This window comes from Giraffa tippelskirchi, chromosome 2 (assembly GCF_054371585.1).
Source record: "Giraffa tippelskirchi isolate mGirTip1 chromosome 2, T2T-mGirTip1v1.2.pri, whole genome shotgun sequence".
NCBI classification, from domain to species: Eukaryota; Metazoa; Chordata; class Mammalia; order Artiodactyla; family Giraffidae; genus Giraffa; species Giraffa tippelskirchi.
The window spans coordinates 29,928,401-29,946,234 of NC_137276.1; the positions used below are offsets into that span (position 1 = coordinate 29,928,401).

The following is a 17,834-nucleotide window of genomic DNA, read 5'->3' on the forward strand; positions in this document are numbered from 1 at the left end:
TGGCACAGCATCTTCCAATGTCTCTGTTCCTGTCATCACATCATCTTCATTCTCTTACAAGGATCCTTGTAATAACACTGGGCTCACCTGGACAATCTGCCATCTTATTATCCTTAATCACATCTGCGAAGTCCCTTTAGTCGTGTAAGGTAAATCGTTAAGGTTTTGAAGATTCAGACATGGACATCTTTGGGGACCATTATGCTATCTGCTGCAGGTATGGAGCCACATGACATTTTTGAGGCAAATTATCTGAGAATGGAAACATGATCCAGTCCAGACTACACTGTTGATTCTAGAGCAGGAATCTGCAAACCTTTCCTGTAAAAGGCCAGATAGTTAGTACTTCGGGCTTTTCAGGCCGGAGAGTCTCACAACTTCATTGTAACACAAAGCAAGTATAGATAATACAGAAACAAGTAAGCATGGTTGTGTTTCAAAAACTTTATTTATAAAAATAGCAGGCCTAATTTGGCCCTTGTGCCATACCCCTAACTCTAGGTTCCAATAAAACAAAAGGATTCTATTTAACCCATTAACACTAAAGCCAAGTATGCAGAAAACTTTAGACATTTTAATGAAGGAAAATAAAAAGCTAGCCAAAGTGAAATTGTTTACAGATTGGAATTAATAGATGCATCAGCCCAGCAGATGTTTATGGAAACAGGAGGCATCTTTATGATGCCAGAATGTAAACGCTGACAAACCAGGTCGCAATGACCTGCTGCTGGGTGCCAGCTAACAAAGGAGCCAGCAGTCAAGGGTGTTAGCACCAAGCACCAGGGGAGACAGCTGTGCTCAGAGGTACAACCAGAAAAGACCTTGACAGTCTTTACAGATGGATACCAATAAGGTTGCTCCCCAAAGAGGAACAAGTGGCTGTGGACTTAAGCAACAAATAAATGTCCCAAAGACTGCTGCTCCGGTGGAGCCTGACATCCACAGGACAAGTGGATCTGAAATCAGCGGTCATCAGGCAGAATGGCCAGATGGCTGTCATGGCGAGGACCAAGGTGACTGACTGTCCATTCAGGAGACTACCAGTGTATCAACCAAGGGCTTGACTGTTAGAGTTGAAGAAAAGAAAATTATTCTTCATTCAGTGAGAACCAAAGTAGTCTTGAAAGAAATACTGTATACTCATTTTCCCCCCCTTTTCTCTACTTCTTTCCTAAGCAGTTGCTTTTTATACTGAAACTGTTAAACTCTATAGCATAACAAATTACTTGCATACAAAGTAAAAAGGAATACTGTGAAAATGGAGTGTTCTTACAACCCAATTCTTTCCTGCATTTTTACTTTTGTTTAGTCTTCAAACAATATGAAACCTTTCCAAAAGCCAGTTTAGTATCTAATCTATGTGGAAAACATAAATCCACATTGATAGTTGAATATGGTTTTTGCTAACTAAATCTAAGTTGTAGCAGTTTAGGGATCATCAGTGTTTGTATGATATCATCAGTGTTTGTGTGATGTCATTTGCGAATTTTTAAAGTCACCAGGGTGCATCAACCCTGTTGCTATATTCTTATAAAGATTTTCAAAAAAATCTTTATAATTTTTTTATTTTCCAAAAAAAAAAAAAGTGAGGACCTACTATATTCCAGCCACTGGAGATACAAAACAGTAAGAAATTGTTTGTTTTCAAGAGGCTCACAGCTTAGTAGAGAAATGTAAACAGAAAATTGTCTAACAAAATAATAAGTTCAGTAAAAGCAAATTAAGTGTGCTGGGGAGCATTATTTAGTTGTAAACAACAGCCCCCCAACTCGTAAACTTAAGCAGAAAGGAAGTTTTCAAATGATAGTACATGGCTCACTGACCCTCTGGGAGGGTAAGAAAGCCAATTTGAACCTTCGAAGCCAGGAACGATGCTCGCTATCACACAGCGTCACTGCGCCCAGCTGTAGTCACCACCACTGCTACCCCTGGATGATGACAGTGACTGTTACTTTTGCCCGGACAGATTCCCCTGCCCTTGTGTCTCTAGCACCTGAATCAACGTCTGGCACAGGTATATCAGATTAGTGGAACCTCATCACAGGGCCGCACCCTGGTCTCCCACCCAGAATCTTAAGTTGGAAGAGTCCATGGAGAACTGACTTTCAGATGTAGAGCTGCCCCACAGATTGAAAATCCACTGCAGTGCTGAAGCTAGCCTGGGGGTTGAGGGTTGAGAGGAGAGGGAATCAGGCAAGGCTCTCAGGAGATGACTTCTTACTGAGTTTTAGTGAGTTAGAGGTAATCATGGGATTCCAAGCAGAGAGGATGGAAAAGAAAAAGGCTAGAGTCAGACAGTAATTGAGTGGTGGGGAGGTGGTGAGGACGGGGTGCGAGTGGATCCTAAAGGTGTTTTAATGTCACTAGAGCTTAACATGAGATCAGATTCGATGTTGTTAGCTTTGTTATTCCATACTAGGGGATTTTAACTTTATTCTGGTTGCTTGAATGAAGGGTTTAAGCAGAGGAGTAACATGGTCAGTTTTTCATAACAGATCACTCTGGTAGCTGTGGGTGGGTGTATCTGAGGAAGACAGCCCTGGAGGCAAGGATGCCTATGCCTTTGCCCAGGATGGCAGTGAGGAGAATCTGAACCATGGCAAGAGCAACAGGGGTGCAACTGGAAGGGCTTGGCGGCTGATCAGGAAAGAAAACCTGAGAGTGCTACACAGGTTTTCATTTTGTAGGACCACGTGGACAGTGATGTCACCACTGGAGTTAGAAAGTACAGAGGAAGTAGAGGATCCATCAGAGTAGGGTGATTTGCGTGTCAGATACCCGAAGGATATCCAGGTGATAATGCCAGAGGCAATGGAATATATGAATCTCAACACTGGAGCAAAAGAGGCTAGAAATGAGAATCAAATGCATAGAAGTTGAAACCACAGAATGTATGAAATCAATTACAGAGAAAATAGAGGAACTGGGGGAGGCAGGTCAAGGATAAAAACAGAGACATCTTAATGCTTCAAGGACAAGCAAAACAGAGGACCTCAGGAGGCAAGTAGGAAACAGCGATCATGGTAAGTGGGTCCAGAGTGTGGACTGGGTTATGGAGTCCTGGGCCAACAGAAGATTTGGAGGGGAGAAGTTGTCACCAAAGATTTGGATCCAGGCCGCTCTGGTTCCCACCACCTTCACTGAGTCAGCACGACTGAGAAACAAGACCGCTTCCCCTCTCTCGTATCTGCATCCACAGGAGAAGACAGATAAAAAACCCTCTCCCGTTACAGGAGAAAAAGGAATCATTAGATCAAATCAGGAATTTGGTTTCTGGTCCTGCCTCTGCCATAAACAAGTTTTGATGGTGGATCTCATGTAGCCACTCTCAGTCTGGTGCTTAGCTGAAGAAGAAGCGACTTGGACTGCATATCTCCAAGGTTCTACCTATTTGGTTAGGCAAGAGACGGAAATCATAGGTTAACAGAACAACATAAACAATCATTAAATAGGCACTGGAGAAAGGGCCAAAGAAAAGCAAGTACCAGAGAGCTAGCAAATGCAAAAGCAGACATGACCCATAGTACCATGGGAACAAAAAGGCAGAGCTTGAAGGCACTAAAACTGAAACCTAGACTTTCCAGAAGCGGGCACTGCTCGGCGGGTGCTGTCATGACCACCCTGGTTTTATGAGTATTGGAAAAACTGCCGCTGTGGGGAAAAAAGCATTGCTAGAGTGATGTTGATGGGAACAGCAAATAGTAGGTAAACAACTCTCTTCTTAATCCTGCCTCACAGTTATCCAAGTCCCTCATTTAGGAAGTGTAAGTCTCTGAGCATCTCAGTCAACAAATGGCTACATTGATGAATGAATAAAAATCTTCCAAAACTGCATCGCTGAAATGGAGGTAAGGAATATGTTGAACCCAAAATAATGTGACACAAAAAAGCCTGGAAGGAGAAGGAGGGTCATGTATCAAGGCTCCCGGTGACTTCTGAAACCTGGAGACCTGGACCGTTGTACGAGCTGGCTCTCACACAGGATTGTGGTCTGAAGTCCCACCAACCATCATGTTTGGAACCTCTTGGTGGAGTATTTAACTCAAATTGCTTCTGGGTAATGCCCCCAGGTGGCAGGCAGAAATGTTCACAGTTCCTCTTAAGAGAGCTCAGATTCAATTCAAGCCTCAAAGCGTGTACACGGGTAAAATGCTAACACAATATTGCAAATCAACTATACTTCAGTTTTTTTAAAAAAATGCTAAGAAGATTGAGCAGTTTAAGGTAAACGTTCACAAGGCATCCAAGAAGATAAAGCACTATGCACAAGAACCAGCAGATATCACATATGGAAACCTCAATAGTAACCTACATTTAAAAACCTCAAGGAGATACCAATTAACACTCATCAGGTTGGGGGGAAAAAGTTTTAAATTGGCATTACCTACTATATGCATTTAAACCTATGCATACCTCCCATTGCTATACGTTATACCTAACTCTTACACGTGTCTTAGGAGTTGTGTACCAGAATGCTCACAGCGGTACTGTTCATAACAGGAAAAACAACAAACCCTGGAAATCACCCCACTGCTGACCAACCTAAATTGGATAAACTGAGGCCTATTCACATACTGCAGTACTCCAGAGCAGTGAGAATGAAGCAGCCTCACTATGTGCTTCGACATGAGTGAATCTCAAGTATAATACTGAACAGAAGAAAAAAGAATACATGCAGTGTGAGTCAGGCCATTCACATTAAGTTTTTTTTAAAAGGTATATGTTTAAGGAAAATGGTAAGACCAAAATGGAAAGCAAAGGAATAGTTATCCAAAATTCTCTGGAGAAGGGTGGGTGGGTAGCAAGGAGGAATGATCAAAGTGGAATCATCAGGGGGTTTCTGATGCTGCTGGTAATACTGATTTTTTTTTTTTTAATCTTAGGACATAGGTGCTCACAATCCTTCTTTAAAACATACATTTTGCACTTTTATATGTATGATATGCTTCACAAAAAATAAATGATCTAAATAGTCCTCTAACTCATAAGACTTGCCCTCAGAAATTTGTACTGTTCGTATTTTCAATGCCAGCTTCTTGGGCCATAAAATGAAAGGGGCCAGGGTTCTTCAGCAGTTCTTCAGGGCTGTCATACTCTACAATCTCCCCACTGTCTAGGACCATTACCCTGAAACAGAAAAGAAAATCTTAGAAAGCAGCGTCTCAAACCTTGGCATTTGTAAGAATAACCAGAACTTATTATTAAAGCCGTGGTAGTGTTACCAAAGCGGTTGCCCCAGAACCATACCCCTGCCCCTCCCTTGAATGGAAACCAATTGCTCTTATCTAAGTTTCAGGAAGACACTGCAAAGAGAAAAACAAGAACTGGTTAGAACCAACTAGACTTAAGGTGGTGAAAGATTTGATTTCCAGTAGACCTTGGGTCTCATTATGTGCTCACTGTAATATATTATTGTTGTTGCTCAGTTGCTAAGTCATGTCCAACTCTTTGCAACCCGATGGACTGATTGCAGCATGCCAGGCTTCCCTCTTCTTCACTGTCTCCTGGAGTTTGCTCAGATTCATGCCCACTGTGTTGGTAATGCTATCTAACCATCTCCTCCTCTGCTGCCCGCTTCTTTTGCCTTCAGTCTTTCCTAGCAAGTTGGCTGTTCGCATCAAGTGGCCAAAGTATTGGAGCTTCAGCATCAGTCCTTCCAATGAATATTCAGGGTTGATTTCCTTTACAGTTGACTGGTTTGAATTAACATATGCTAAATGACATACCTACAAGCACCTGAGAAGGACAGTTGCTATGACAACAACCGGAAAAGCCCATAAAGGACTGAAAAGGCGGGTTGCATTAGTTTGGCTCCAAACCACAACCTCAGTCTCAGATAAGTCATGAATATTCCTCCCACTCTTTCCAATTCTTTCCCTTTCTACCTCAACTATCCTATATAATTGGTATCTTTTTTGGGGTTGAAAAAGTTGATTTGCCAACTAATTCCCACTTCTCCATTCTTTGGCCATCAAATAAAGCTTATGCTGTTTCAGCCTTAGCATCACTTTTGTTATTGACTGGAAATCTGAGCAGAGAAAGAACCTCCTTGGCCAAGATGAGGAGTCTGTGAACTAGGCCACCAGTGCAGGTTAAGGTGGCCAATTTGGTAACAGTATGTTTATTCATGCCAGGCTACAAAGGAGCGAGGGTGAACCACAGCCATCTGCATCAACACAGATGGATTCCATGTGGAATACTGAACAAAATAGTATAGGAATATATGCAGTATGTCTATTCACATAAGCTTTTTTCTTTTTTTAAGGATACATATTGTTTAAGGATCAGTTCAGTTCAGTCGCTCAGTCGTGTCCGACTCTTTGCGACCCCATGGACTGCAGCACACCAAGCTTCCCTGTCCATCACCAACAGATTGATTTTAAAAGGGAGTCTATTCTAATTTCAAGATTACGGACATTATCCCCATTTTCAATTGTCAGAGATAGAAGGAACAGAAAGATTCTATTTACCGGGGAGCAGCTGAGACCCTATATAGTCCAAAAGGTCTCCGGATCAACATCTGCCACTCCTGGCTTGGGCCTCCACCGCCCATACTTGGCTAATAGTTACGCACAGTTTCCCATTTTACCTTCAAGACAGTTCCCTTAACCCTGTTGGCCTGATGTATAATTTGGGGCAAATTACTTGAAATCTCTCAGCCTCTATTTCTTCACAGTAAAATGCTGGTGGTTAAGCCTTCTGTAAAGATATCTCACAACTGATGCTATTGCTGTTGACCAAGGGTTAAGCCAGGCTATGAGGCTGTCTCTCCTTACTCACTTGTCACTGTCCATGATGGTGTGCAGCCGGTGGGCAATGGTGATGGTTGTGCAGTGGGAGAACTCAGTTTGGATGGTCGTCTGGATGAGCTGATCTGTCTCTAGATCCACTGCAGCAGTGGCCTCATCCATGATCAGAATCTTCGATTTCCGAAGCAGAGCCCTGGCCAGGCACAGTAGCTGTCTTTGCCCTATGCTGCAGCAATGGAAGAAACCAAGCATTAGCCCCTAGGGACCAAGGAGTAACCAGGTTTGAGGGCCTGAGAGGGTACATTTCACGTTCCAGATCAGACTTTCAAAACCCACACACCTCTATTCCATTAGAATGCCTTACCCTCTTCCACTAGCTGTTCATTGTTGCCAAGGGCAGTGTTTTCCAAACCTTTAATTAATTAGAAGACTCACCACAGGTACTTAATTTAAAAATTCATACTTCTGGACCCCACTTGCAGAATGGGGAGGAGCCTAGGAATATGTATTTTTTAAATTAATTTTTGTTGGAGTATAGTTGCTCACAATGTTGTATTAGTTTCTGCTATACAGCATCGTGAATCAGCTCGACATACACATATATCCCCTCTTCCTTGGATTTCCTTCCCATTTAGGTCCTCAAAAACCTGTGAGGACTGTACAGTTCCCCGTGCTGTACAGTAGCTATTTTGTACATAGTAGTATATATATATCAATCCCAGTCTCCAAATTTATGCCACCTCCTCTTCTCCCCGCATATCCATACCTCCATCCTCTACATCTGTCTCTATTTCTGCTTTGCAAATAAGTTCATCTGTCTTATTTTTCTAGCTTCCACATATAAGTGATAGGTTTTGTGCTGACTTCATTTGGTACGACAGTCTTTGGGTCCATCCACGTCTCTGCAAATTGCACAATTTTGAGGAACATGTATTTTGAATACACCCCAGGAGACTTTCATGTTTAACAAGTTTGGAAAACACTAGCCCAGGACTAGTACCTTGCATTTAGCTACAGTGATATCTCAGTACACCAGCAACAATTTCAAAATAAGACGGCTGCCACCAAGCTTGCTTCAGCAGTATTTGACCTGACATCATTACTGTAGGATGACACCACACAAGAATGCCCCAGTGGCATTTCTTAGTGCTCTTAGTAAATCCATTCCTTATTTTAATGTGTAATTCCAGCCTCAAGTCTAATTATTTGTTTGGGGCCTATCTGCCTTGATTGGAGACCATTGCTAATGAACATCTAATGAACATGATGTCTTGGTGTGAGATGCAGTGTATTGGGAATTCGAATATGTCTGTAAGATGCAAATAGCTTTAATTTGCTAAAAGCCAGTAATGAAGGCTGGACCTCTTACTTACATAAAGAAGCTTTGGGAAATGGTGTGGAGGAAATATTCGGGAATTTGCTAATTGTTCTTTCCTGCTGTGGCCATTAGGGAACATATTAAACAGGGGGTGGCTAGACTCAAGTTCTGTAATTCCCTGCAAGAAAATTTCTGCAGGAGATGAGAAGTCACCCAAGATGAACTTCCAGTTTTTCTCTGTAATGTAAGAACACAGATACTGCAAAACTGTTTACTTAACTTCCCCAAATCCTGCCTGGTTCATTTGGACTTCATAGTAACAGGCTGCTGCTGAGGCATCAGTTTGGCTTTTAGCTGTGGACGGCTTGATCTCCAAGCTGATTGATCTCTCGTCTCTGATCAAAGAATTTTAAGTTTCAACACCCGCTACCCTAGATCTGAAATTAAGGCACTGGTAATGCCATGTGTCTCAGCATGGTCCAAGAAGGGTGGTGTGATTCTGTTCTTGGGCCCTATCAGATCCTGCCGGATCGGCCCCCATGGCCCTGCACACCTCAGGCATTTACCGTGCAGAATTTACTTGTCCAATGTCTGTCTGCTCCATCGCACGTAAGTTCTAGGAGGGCATGGGTGTGTCTATAGCATTTTCCTCTGTCTTTAAAGTAGGTGCTCAATATATATTTGTTGACTGAATGTTTGAACAGCATTTTTAATAGGCCTGAAGACCTACCTCAGTTCTGCTAGTTCCCAGATCTGTGGCTGAAGGAGAACATAGGGTGTTCTCTACCAGAGCTCACAGGCGTTCCCTGGGGCTGCACACTGCAATCAACAGGGGTCCTGGGTCCACCGTTCTGGGGTACAGCCTGGGTACGGGCCTTCGCCTAGTGATGCTAGCGTGCCGTCTGCTAAGAACTCAACCTGCTCGTCATTGCTTCCCCTGCTCTAGTGTGTACACAAATCACGCAGGACTCTTGCTACAGGGGAAATTCCAGATAGTAGGTCCAGAGTCTGAGATTCTGCATTTACAACAAGCTCCCAAGTGAGGCCAGAGCGGCAGGTCCGTTAACTGAGCTTCTGAGCCTTCCCTTCTCTTTTGAGCTTCAGCTGCTAATGGTCTAAGCCCTGCTCACCACTCAGGGACTGCAGGAAGACCCACCCTTGAGCTGCTGGCTCTGGCTGAGAACTGACCACCAGTTTATAGAGGGGAAAAACAGGTTGTCATAGGGGAAATACCAGGTCAGCTTGTTAGCCAACAGGAATTATGAAGTGTCAATATGTGTAGAAATGCTTTGAAACAGTAAAAAGAATTGTGAAGCCAAAAGAATCTTGGTGCTGGGTTATGGTGTTGCAAGGACCCTGCAGACTCCACGTCTCCATCATCCAGGTGCCCCTTAGATCAGGGCTTCTGGGCATCCTTTAGAACTCACACCTCCAGCAGTGCCTCACACCACTTACATCAGACTCTCTCGGGCTGGGCCAGGGGATTGTTTTCCGCCTGAGTGCACCTGAGAACCTGCCCAACGGCGGGATCTGCAAACTCACATTTGTAATGTCTCATGAGGGCTTATTTATTAACAAAGGTTTTCAAGCACATTCACTTCTAGTTTAATCTTCCCAACAGGTTTCTTTTATGCACTAGGAATTAGACCCGAAGAGTGAAAATTCTTTGCCAGGTGCCTCCAAGCACAAGCAACAAAAGGAGTGGTCCCCTTGCCGCCTCCACAGCCTGTGGGAGCAGTGGGTTATGAAACCTTACCTCAGGTTGTCACCACCCTCTGTCACTTCGTAGGACAACCCAGCTTGCAGGCCAGCCACGAAAGATTTGAGGTGAGAGAGCTCCAAGGCCTTCCAAATCTCCTCATCCGAGTAGTTGTTGAAGGGGTCCAGATTCATCCTCAGGCTCCCAGAGAACAGGATGGGGTCCTGCAAGTCAAGGGCCCAGGGAGTTACTGGGGCCAGTGTCAGAAAAAGAGCCAGGTCTTTGTGGCCAAGAAAGCGGGCAGGACTGGTCTGAGGTGGAAAGCCGGTTAGTTAGTGGTCAAGGTTCTGCACGATTTCCCCAATGACAGCTTTGAGCTAAACACACCATTAAGGGGAGTCCTTGGGGGAAGTCCCTGGTGGTCCAATGGCTAAGACTCTGCGATCCCAATGTAGGGGGGCCCAGGTTTGATCCCTGGTCAGGGAATTAGATCCCCCATGCTGCAACAAAGATCAAAGATCTTGAGTGCTGCAGCTAAGACCCGATGCAGCTGAATAAATTAAAATATTTATTTGAAAAGAAGTAGAGTCTTTGGTTTTGTTTTCATTCTGAAACTCATTTATAGATCTCCAAGTTTGCCTCAGCATTTCTTAAAAAGATGAGAGGAATATCCCACCCCCTCCACACACAGACTGAAAACTCATGGTGTGAATGAAGGTGGAGGGAATCAGGGCATGCACAGGAAAGGGTAGTGCAATCACAAGAAAAGAAGTTCTTTTATGCTCTTGAAGATGCTGCAGAAAAGTGTAACAAAGGGAGAAAACACCAGACCAGCCAAAGCCACCCCCAGACTTGGCTGCAGGGAGCAGAGGCAGACAGGTTCCGATGAGGACCACACACCCAGAGCCTCCAGGGCATTCTTGTTTGGAAGGGTCCAGAGAGCAAAGCTGCTGGGAAGACTTTCTTGCTGATACACTAACTATTCCACTTGCAAAAAATTGCTGCAGATTCCCTCCCCTCTCTTGTAACCACATCAGATGGGGAGAATAAAGCTTAATGATTTCAAGCTTCAGTGGCAAAAGTGCTCATGCTGATTGCAAAGGTCCTGCGAACCATGATGGGCTACAGATAATCATCTGCTCCACTTGACTTCTGTTGTGATGCTGCCACCTACTGTTTAGATACTGAGTCACACAAGCATATTACCCCCAAAATGCAAAACTTCTTTTTGTAAGTTCTGAAAGCAGTGTATTTTAGGGAACTAGCTTAGGTATCCCAGGTAGATGACAAAAATGACACTGCTAAATGAACCTACATCAAGAAGAAGATACACATGTTTCCTCTGGAACCAGCTGCATGTGAGTACATCCTAGAGTTTACCTGGGGGATGATGGTCAGTTTCTCTCGGAGGTCGTGGAGCCCAATGGAAGCAATGTCTACCCCATCAATGGTGATCTGGCCACCTGCGGCCTCTAGGATTCTGAAGAGGCAGTTTGTCAGGGACGATTTCCCAGCTCCTGTCCGGCCCACCACGCCAATCTGTAAATTCAGTTTTTTGCATGTTAGTTCATCGTGTAATTCTTGGGGACAACAATTTAGCCTGGGGCGTTCATACTCACAAGTGGAAAAGACAGTGATTAGCTACTGCATCTCTTAAGATGTTAGACTGATTGTGGTTTTGGTGGGGAAAAAAAAAAGTGCCTAGATGTCAGAAAAGGATGGCCTTCCCATCCTACTCCCTGACTTGTAGCTGGCTGACAGCTACACTGACTACTGGAAATGTACACATCTGTTGTTATAATTATTCCTGGAAATTAATAGATTTTTAAGAATCTTGTTTAGATGCAAGGAGAGGGGAAGAACTGGGCCTGCCATCAGGTCTGAGAACGTGGACCTAAGCACTGTTGCCCAATTTTTTGCCCCTGTATCAGCCCCCAAGACCTCAGAGAACAAGAACACCATACCAGGACTTTGCACACCAGAAGGAGAACCACCCCATTCTCTCTGCAGGGACAATCTCCACACAGGCGTCCACCAGTTCCTTCCCCAGGTCGCTGCTTCCTGACTTCCCCCCTGTAAGCCTTGAGGCTTATAGGAAATGAGCCCATCTGCCATAGGAGGAGAGGATGCCAGCTGGGAGGCCGGGGAGGGCAGAGCAAGAAAGCCCTTACGAGCTTAGGAAGTCTGTTTGATCCTGTGTGGATATCCTGCCCTCTAGTGATGGCACTCTGTCCCTACACCTCAGGGCATCGGAACTGCGCCCACCCTCTCCAACTGGATGAAGAAAGCCCAGAGTCCACTGGTCTCCACTTCTATGTCCACAGGGACTCACCCAGGCCTTTCTTCAGCTCCACCTACCTTCTCCGTGCTCTTAATGTCACAGGTGATCCCTCTCAGTACCAGATCCAGCTCAGGTCGATACCGTACTTGGTAATTGCTAAACTGGATCTCCCCTTTGCTGGGCCAACCTTCTGGAGGCCTCTTATCAGTCACCCACGGTGCCTGGCCAGGAGACAGGAGGAAAAGTGCTTTATGTGGTGACAACTCACTCAACAATCCCCCCTAGGATTCATGTCCCAGCACAGAGTAGCAGTGTCCCAGCCACTTATGAGCATCTGCTTTGAACAGATGGAACTAGACTGGTTCTTCCAGCCATTTCCTTCTTCAGGGGATCTTCCCGACCCGTGGGTCTAACCCAGGTCTCCCACATTGCAGGCAAATTCTTTACCATCTGAGCCACTAGGATGGCTGAGAAGGTTCCTACCTTACTCAATTAAAGAAACTAGGCTATGAGGTTGCTCTGAGAATGAAGCCACCATTTAACTTGATGCAATCCCAAGATCTGACTTCTCCCAAACCATTACCTATTCTAGGTTTCAAAAAATTAGGTCCTTTTTGTCAGAGCAAGGGAAACTTCCAGAGAACCTTCATGACCCCGTGTGAAATCTCTAGATAAAGTGAAGATGCGTTCTCAAAGCATCAGCTTTTTTCTTTTTTGGCCTTGTCCCTAGGTTCCTCTGATTCCTCCTTACCTCGTTTTCCACGTTTATGTACTCAGTTATTCGCTCAACAGCCACAATGTTGGTCTCTATTTCTGATGTCATCCTCACTAGCCAGTTCAGGGTTTGTGTGATCTACAGAGAAACCAGAAGATGATCATCTGAGGCTCAAACCAACCCAACTAGTCAAACCACAAGGTCAATCTAGTGCCTCCTCGGTACCTAGCACTAAGCCGGGCTCTACAAGACAGCAAGGAGGAGGATAAGAGACAATCCACACCTCCTTGGAGGAGGAAATGAGCCCAGTGCATCAAATGGTGGGGGAACAATTGAGTGCTCAACTCTGTGGTGCTCACAGGAATGACACCAGGGGCTTGGAGTGGCCTGGCGCCAACACTGAGGCTAGAAAGGCTGGCTGTTAGTGCAGTGGGACCCGAACTTGGCTCTCCCACCTATAAGTCATTAGGGTCTAGGGGTAGCATTCCAATGGGGAAAGCATAAGGAAAGACATGGGGTAGGGGTAGGAACAGGCCTTCTAAAAAGCTGCTGCCTTTCTCTGCTCTCAATTAACAACAGCTCGACTGAGAAGCCAACCCTCAAGGTGGGACATCCACGTGGACCCCTGTCCTCTGTTACCCCAGTTAATTCAAGTGCCTTCCTGCCATTGCAGAGATAAATCTAACCAACAGGAAGATGGCTGTCATGACCTGGGCCAGAGTCCAGGGCATCTGTGGGTCACTCAGAGGCAAGCTTCTCAGATGCAGTCTTCTTACAGGCAAAAACATAGGCCTGGCACATACTCTCAGGAATCTTTGTTGAGCACATGGTAGTTAGACACAGGGAAAGCTCAGGAGGCTGGGGACTAAGGGTAACTACTTGGTGTCAGCTGGCCCATATGAATTGTTGATATCTGAATGATGTTCTTTTGGTTCAGTCTAATAGTTCTCCAACTCTTTGCCCTGTCTGTTCTAGGTTAATAAGCCTAGAATTGAGGGGATGAAAGAGCAGTGGCACAAGGAACCCAGTGATTCTGGTGAATGACGGAGTCCTTTTCCACCATGATCACCTTTGGGTCTTATGGACTCCAACTGAAAACAGCACCATGTAGAGCCTGCTGGCAGCTATGCAGACCCCAAGATATTAGTTCAGAAAGTTTCCACAAAAGATGGCCAAATGACTCATTAAATGAGTATTATTTACTAAACTTTCACTGTGGTGCCAGTCTCTGTCTTAGGCAGTAAGAAATAATGTCTGATATTTATCCCTTAGTCAAGTGGGGGATGCATTATATAGTTCTATTAGACTCTATATTCTTCATTAAAGTGAACTCCAATTATTCTGTGATTTAACAAAATAAGCATAGAAGCTATTTGTTCAAAAGACTTTCTGGTTACTGCTATATTACAAAAGAAATACTTAGTTTTTCTTTTGACTATAATCAAGTAAAGAGGCAAAGAGACGGGAAACTATTAGGTTGAATCACATGAGATTACTTTCTTAACTCCTCAGGGCAACAAAATATATATCCGGTTTCCCAGATGACACTGGCACCTACTTAGAAAGGTTAAGGAGCATGTCCATGGGTTACATAATTAGTAAGAGATGCAGACAGGGTTTGAACCTCAGTCTCTCCTGGTCTGTCTGGATCTAAAAAGGAATCCAGAGCGTGGACTCCATGGTATACCCTAGACTTAGTCTAGGATATACCATGCATTTAAGAATAATGCATTAATTCAACCAAACTCCCAACCAGACTCACATTAAGTGCATTGGACAGAACAAATCCCACAGTGTCCCCACTTAGGTTATTTCTATAAATAACCATCATCAAGGATGCAAAGAAGACGATCAGGTTCCCAATCAGCTCCAGACGAACGGCAAGCCACCTGGAGGACAACAGAACCAGAGAAAGAGGTGTCACTGAGAGGTGTCACCCTCCTTACCTTACCCAGCAAGTGCAGGGCTCCCAGAACATTCTGAGAGGGCTTGAGTTGGTAGGACTGTCTTCTTAGGAGGTGCCTTAGTTTAACCATGCCATGTTTTCCTAAAGTCTTTTAAATTTTGGATTTTCGAAAATAAATTGCATTTTTAAAGATACTGGAAGAGTTTGCTAAAGGAATCCTATAGTTCAGTGCCTCCCAAACTTGCCAAATCATAAGAATCATCTGGTGGCAATTGTTAAAAATATACAAATCTGTGCCAAAAATTCGTGGACTCTTCCCCAGGAGATTCAGGGAATGACTTTTAGGAATCTGCATTTTAACAAATGTTTCAAATGAGTTCTTTTGATTAGGCATGGTCAACAATGGCATAAAGAATTCATATGTAAGGTTAAAAAGAAGTCACCACAGGAAGGTTCAATGTATCTTGTCTGATTTCATGATTTTAAAAAGATGGAGAAAAAATAGGAGGTGGAGAGAAGTTAGGTATGGGCTGATAACAGGGAGATACGTTGGGCTTTGTAGAGAACTGAATAGTATATAGATTGATGTAATTTATAAAAACTGACTTTCCCAGTAAAGTGTGCTTACCTAAATTTGTACAAATAATTCTAGCATATCTACAAATAAATATGATGCATATTTTACAAGGGGCATCCAACAGAAAAATGACTCTTTCCTTCTTGGAAAGTATCTAAGATGTAAAATACCTTTACAATCAAATTTCTGACCTCTTCATGTTCCAAATACTACTAAGTATCATTAGCCTGCCCTTCACAGTGCAGGACAGTGTAGAAACCACTCAAGAGCTTTCGTTTCCTGAAAAAGATCTTCCTCCTCCAAGGACACGCCAAGGTCTAATGAAGATGGAAGAACCAAGACTGCTCAGCCTTTTTGGATTCACCTCACAGGATTTGAGGTTTTCATTTCTGTCATTACTGATTTTACCTAAAATTTTCCAGCTCTCCTCTGCTGGAACTTCTGCTTCTTTCCCACCTACAAAAACTGTCCTGCCTATGGACAACCACACATCCACTCTCAGGGAAGCAAACAGAATGTCTGGCTCACCCAGCACTTGGACAGAATCTGTGTTACAAGATGCTGAGCAGTGTCATGTGACTTCCTCCATGAGACAGGTTGTGTTCCAGCCATTGTAAAAACAAAGAAAATGAGATTTTCTGAGGGGAAACTCCCCCAGCTTGGGAAGTAGCAGAGCAGATACAGGAACCAGTCTCCGAAGCTCATGCTTTCCCCTCTCTTCTCACATGACGGGCGTGTTTGGCCAGAGTGAATGTCACATTTCGGGCCATGCCTACCCTCCCACAGCTAATGTCAAACACGTAGAACTCCAAAGTACACATATCTGGGTGAGTATCTGGGGGCAGTCTCACCTGTTGGAGGTAATCCAAGAAAAGACACATTTCTGGTTGTTGTCAATCGCCGTCTCACTTTGCTTTAGAAATCGCTGCTGGTGCTCAAAGGCGCGGATAACAGACAAACCTGACACAGTCTCACTGAAGTGAGAGTAGATTGGGGACCTGGTGATAGAGTCCAGTCGTCTCAACTGGCGGGAAGTAGCCACATAAAATATCTGGACCCAAAAAAGTGAACAATCTGTCACATGATCACATCACATATGCTGTTACCTCTTCCCTCATGGCTGTGACCAACATTCATTACTTTGGAGCCAGAGCCCACATCTGAACAAGAGGCAGCTCTGATCTGGCTCCCACTAGAGGAGAGATGAGAGAGGCTCAGAGGAAGAGGACGATGCGAGGATCTGGAGTTGGTGGGGAACAGGGGAGCATGAAAGCAAGACACTATTCCAGCCTAGAGGCTGGAATATTCCAAGGAGTTTTGTCAGCCTAATCCATATGCTCCCAAGAATCTGCACATATTTCTTTTCTTTTTTTTTTTTTTTTTTTTGCACATATTTCTAAATGACAGTAGTGAGAAAAATGGTCTCTATTAGGGATAAATGCAGCTGGGGAACAAGGGGCTCGGAAAGGAGAGATGGGCAATAAGTGGCTCAAGAAAGGTATGCTGATGCGTGCGTGCTAAGATGCTTCAGTCATGTCTCTTTGTGACCCCATGGACTGTAGCCTGCCAGGCTCCTCTGTCCATGGAATTCTCCAGGCAAGAATACTGGAATGGGTAGCCATTCCCTTCTCCAGGGGATCCAACCCTCCTGGGTCTCCTGCATTGTAGGTGAATTCTTTACTGTCTTAGCCACCAGGGAAACCCAGAGGATTTGTTGAAATTAGGGAAGAGCTAGGCATGGGAGAGTCAGAATTCAAAATGTTATACATGGAAATTTCCTCAAATATCCTGCCTCCTATTTGTTGATTTGTTACTTACAGAGATGACAACATACCTGAGGAACTCAACCCAAAGCCCAGCAGTGTAAACTTACCACAGCCACAAGGCTGTCCTTCACTGAAGGGCTTAAGGATTGTTTTCTCAAGGTGATCAGTTCATCCCAAAGGTAGCTGCTGGGACAAGAATTCTCTCTACAGCTTCCTTCCCCTCATTCCCTCCCCTTATTACAGTCATGGAGCCCTTTCTACTTGCTCTAGTTTTCCTTGAGGCTTGGCTATCAAACTACTTGTGCCCTCAAGACCACACTGGAGTTGAGCCTGAACTCCACCCCCACCCCCACCCCCACCACCCTGCCACAGACACCCCAGAGAAAGGAGAACTGCCCTGAAGTGAAAAGAGACTGGGCTGCTGCTGAGGGACATCTCCAAGTAGATCAACCTAAGCCAACCAAGGAAGCAGCTTTAGCACACCTCTTCTAGAAGCCACCAACAACCTCACCATTGTGAAGATGGTATGTTAATATCTGACTCAATGACAAGGATGCTCGAGAGGTGGGGAGTGACTAGCCATAAACACAAGAGAAGAACTTAAGCTTTTATGAGTAGAGAAGAAGGGAAACCTAGTCATTTCCAAACCTACCTGAACAGACACATAAATGATGCCAAGAGGAATGATGACAACGACGAAGATGGGAGTGGCCAGGCAGATCATGACCAGGGTGCTGATGATGCCCAGGAAGCACAAGACCCAGCTGCGTAAAGACATGGGGAGCGTGTCATCCACTGTGGAGATATCCTAGGGACACAGGAG

At 44.5% G+C, this 17,834-nt stretch overlaps 1 protein-coding gene across 3 annotated transcripts in view; it reads right to left on the reverse strand.

The window, feature by feature from the left end:
* Positions 1-429: 429 nt before the first annotated feature.
* Positions 430-17,834, reverse strand: part of ABCC2 (ATP binding cassette subfamily C member 2) — a 94,468-nt gene continuing 77,063 nt past the window's right edge. For 2 of the 3 annotated variants that reach the window (XM_081548855.1, XM_081548849.1), the window contains 9 exons: positions 17,664-17,819; positions 16,097-16,296; positions 14,525-14,651; positions 12,799-12,900; positions 12,125-12,268; positions 11,147-11,305; positions 9,824-9,990; positions 6,781-6,975; positions 4,848-5,127 (listed from right to left, as the gene is read on the reverse strand). In XM_081548855.1, the coding sequence (XP_081404981.1) occupies positions 4,998-5,127; positions 6,781-6,975; positions 9,824-9,990; positions 11,147-11,305; positions 12,125-12,268; positions 12,799-12,900; positions 14,525-14,651; positions 16,097-16,296; positions 17,664-17,819 (1,380 nt within the window). In that variant the 3' untranslated portion in view covers positions 4,848-4,997. Of the gene's footprint in view, positions 1,065-4,847; positions 5,128-6,780; positions 6,976-9,823; positions 9,991-11,146; positions 11,306-12,124; positions 12,269-12,798; positions 12,901-14,524; positions 14,652-16,096; positions 16,297-17,663; positions 17,820-17,834 lie in introns of those variants that run through there. The other variant, XM_081548844.1, reaches the window with a different exon arrangement.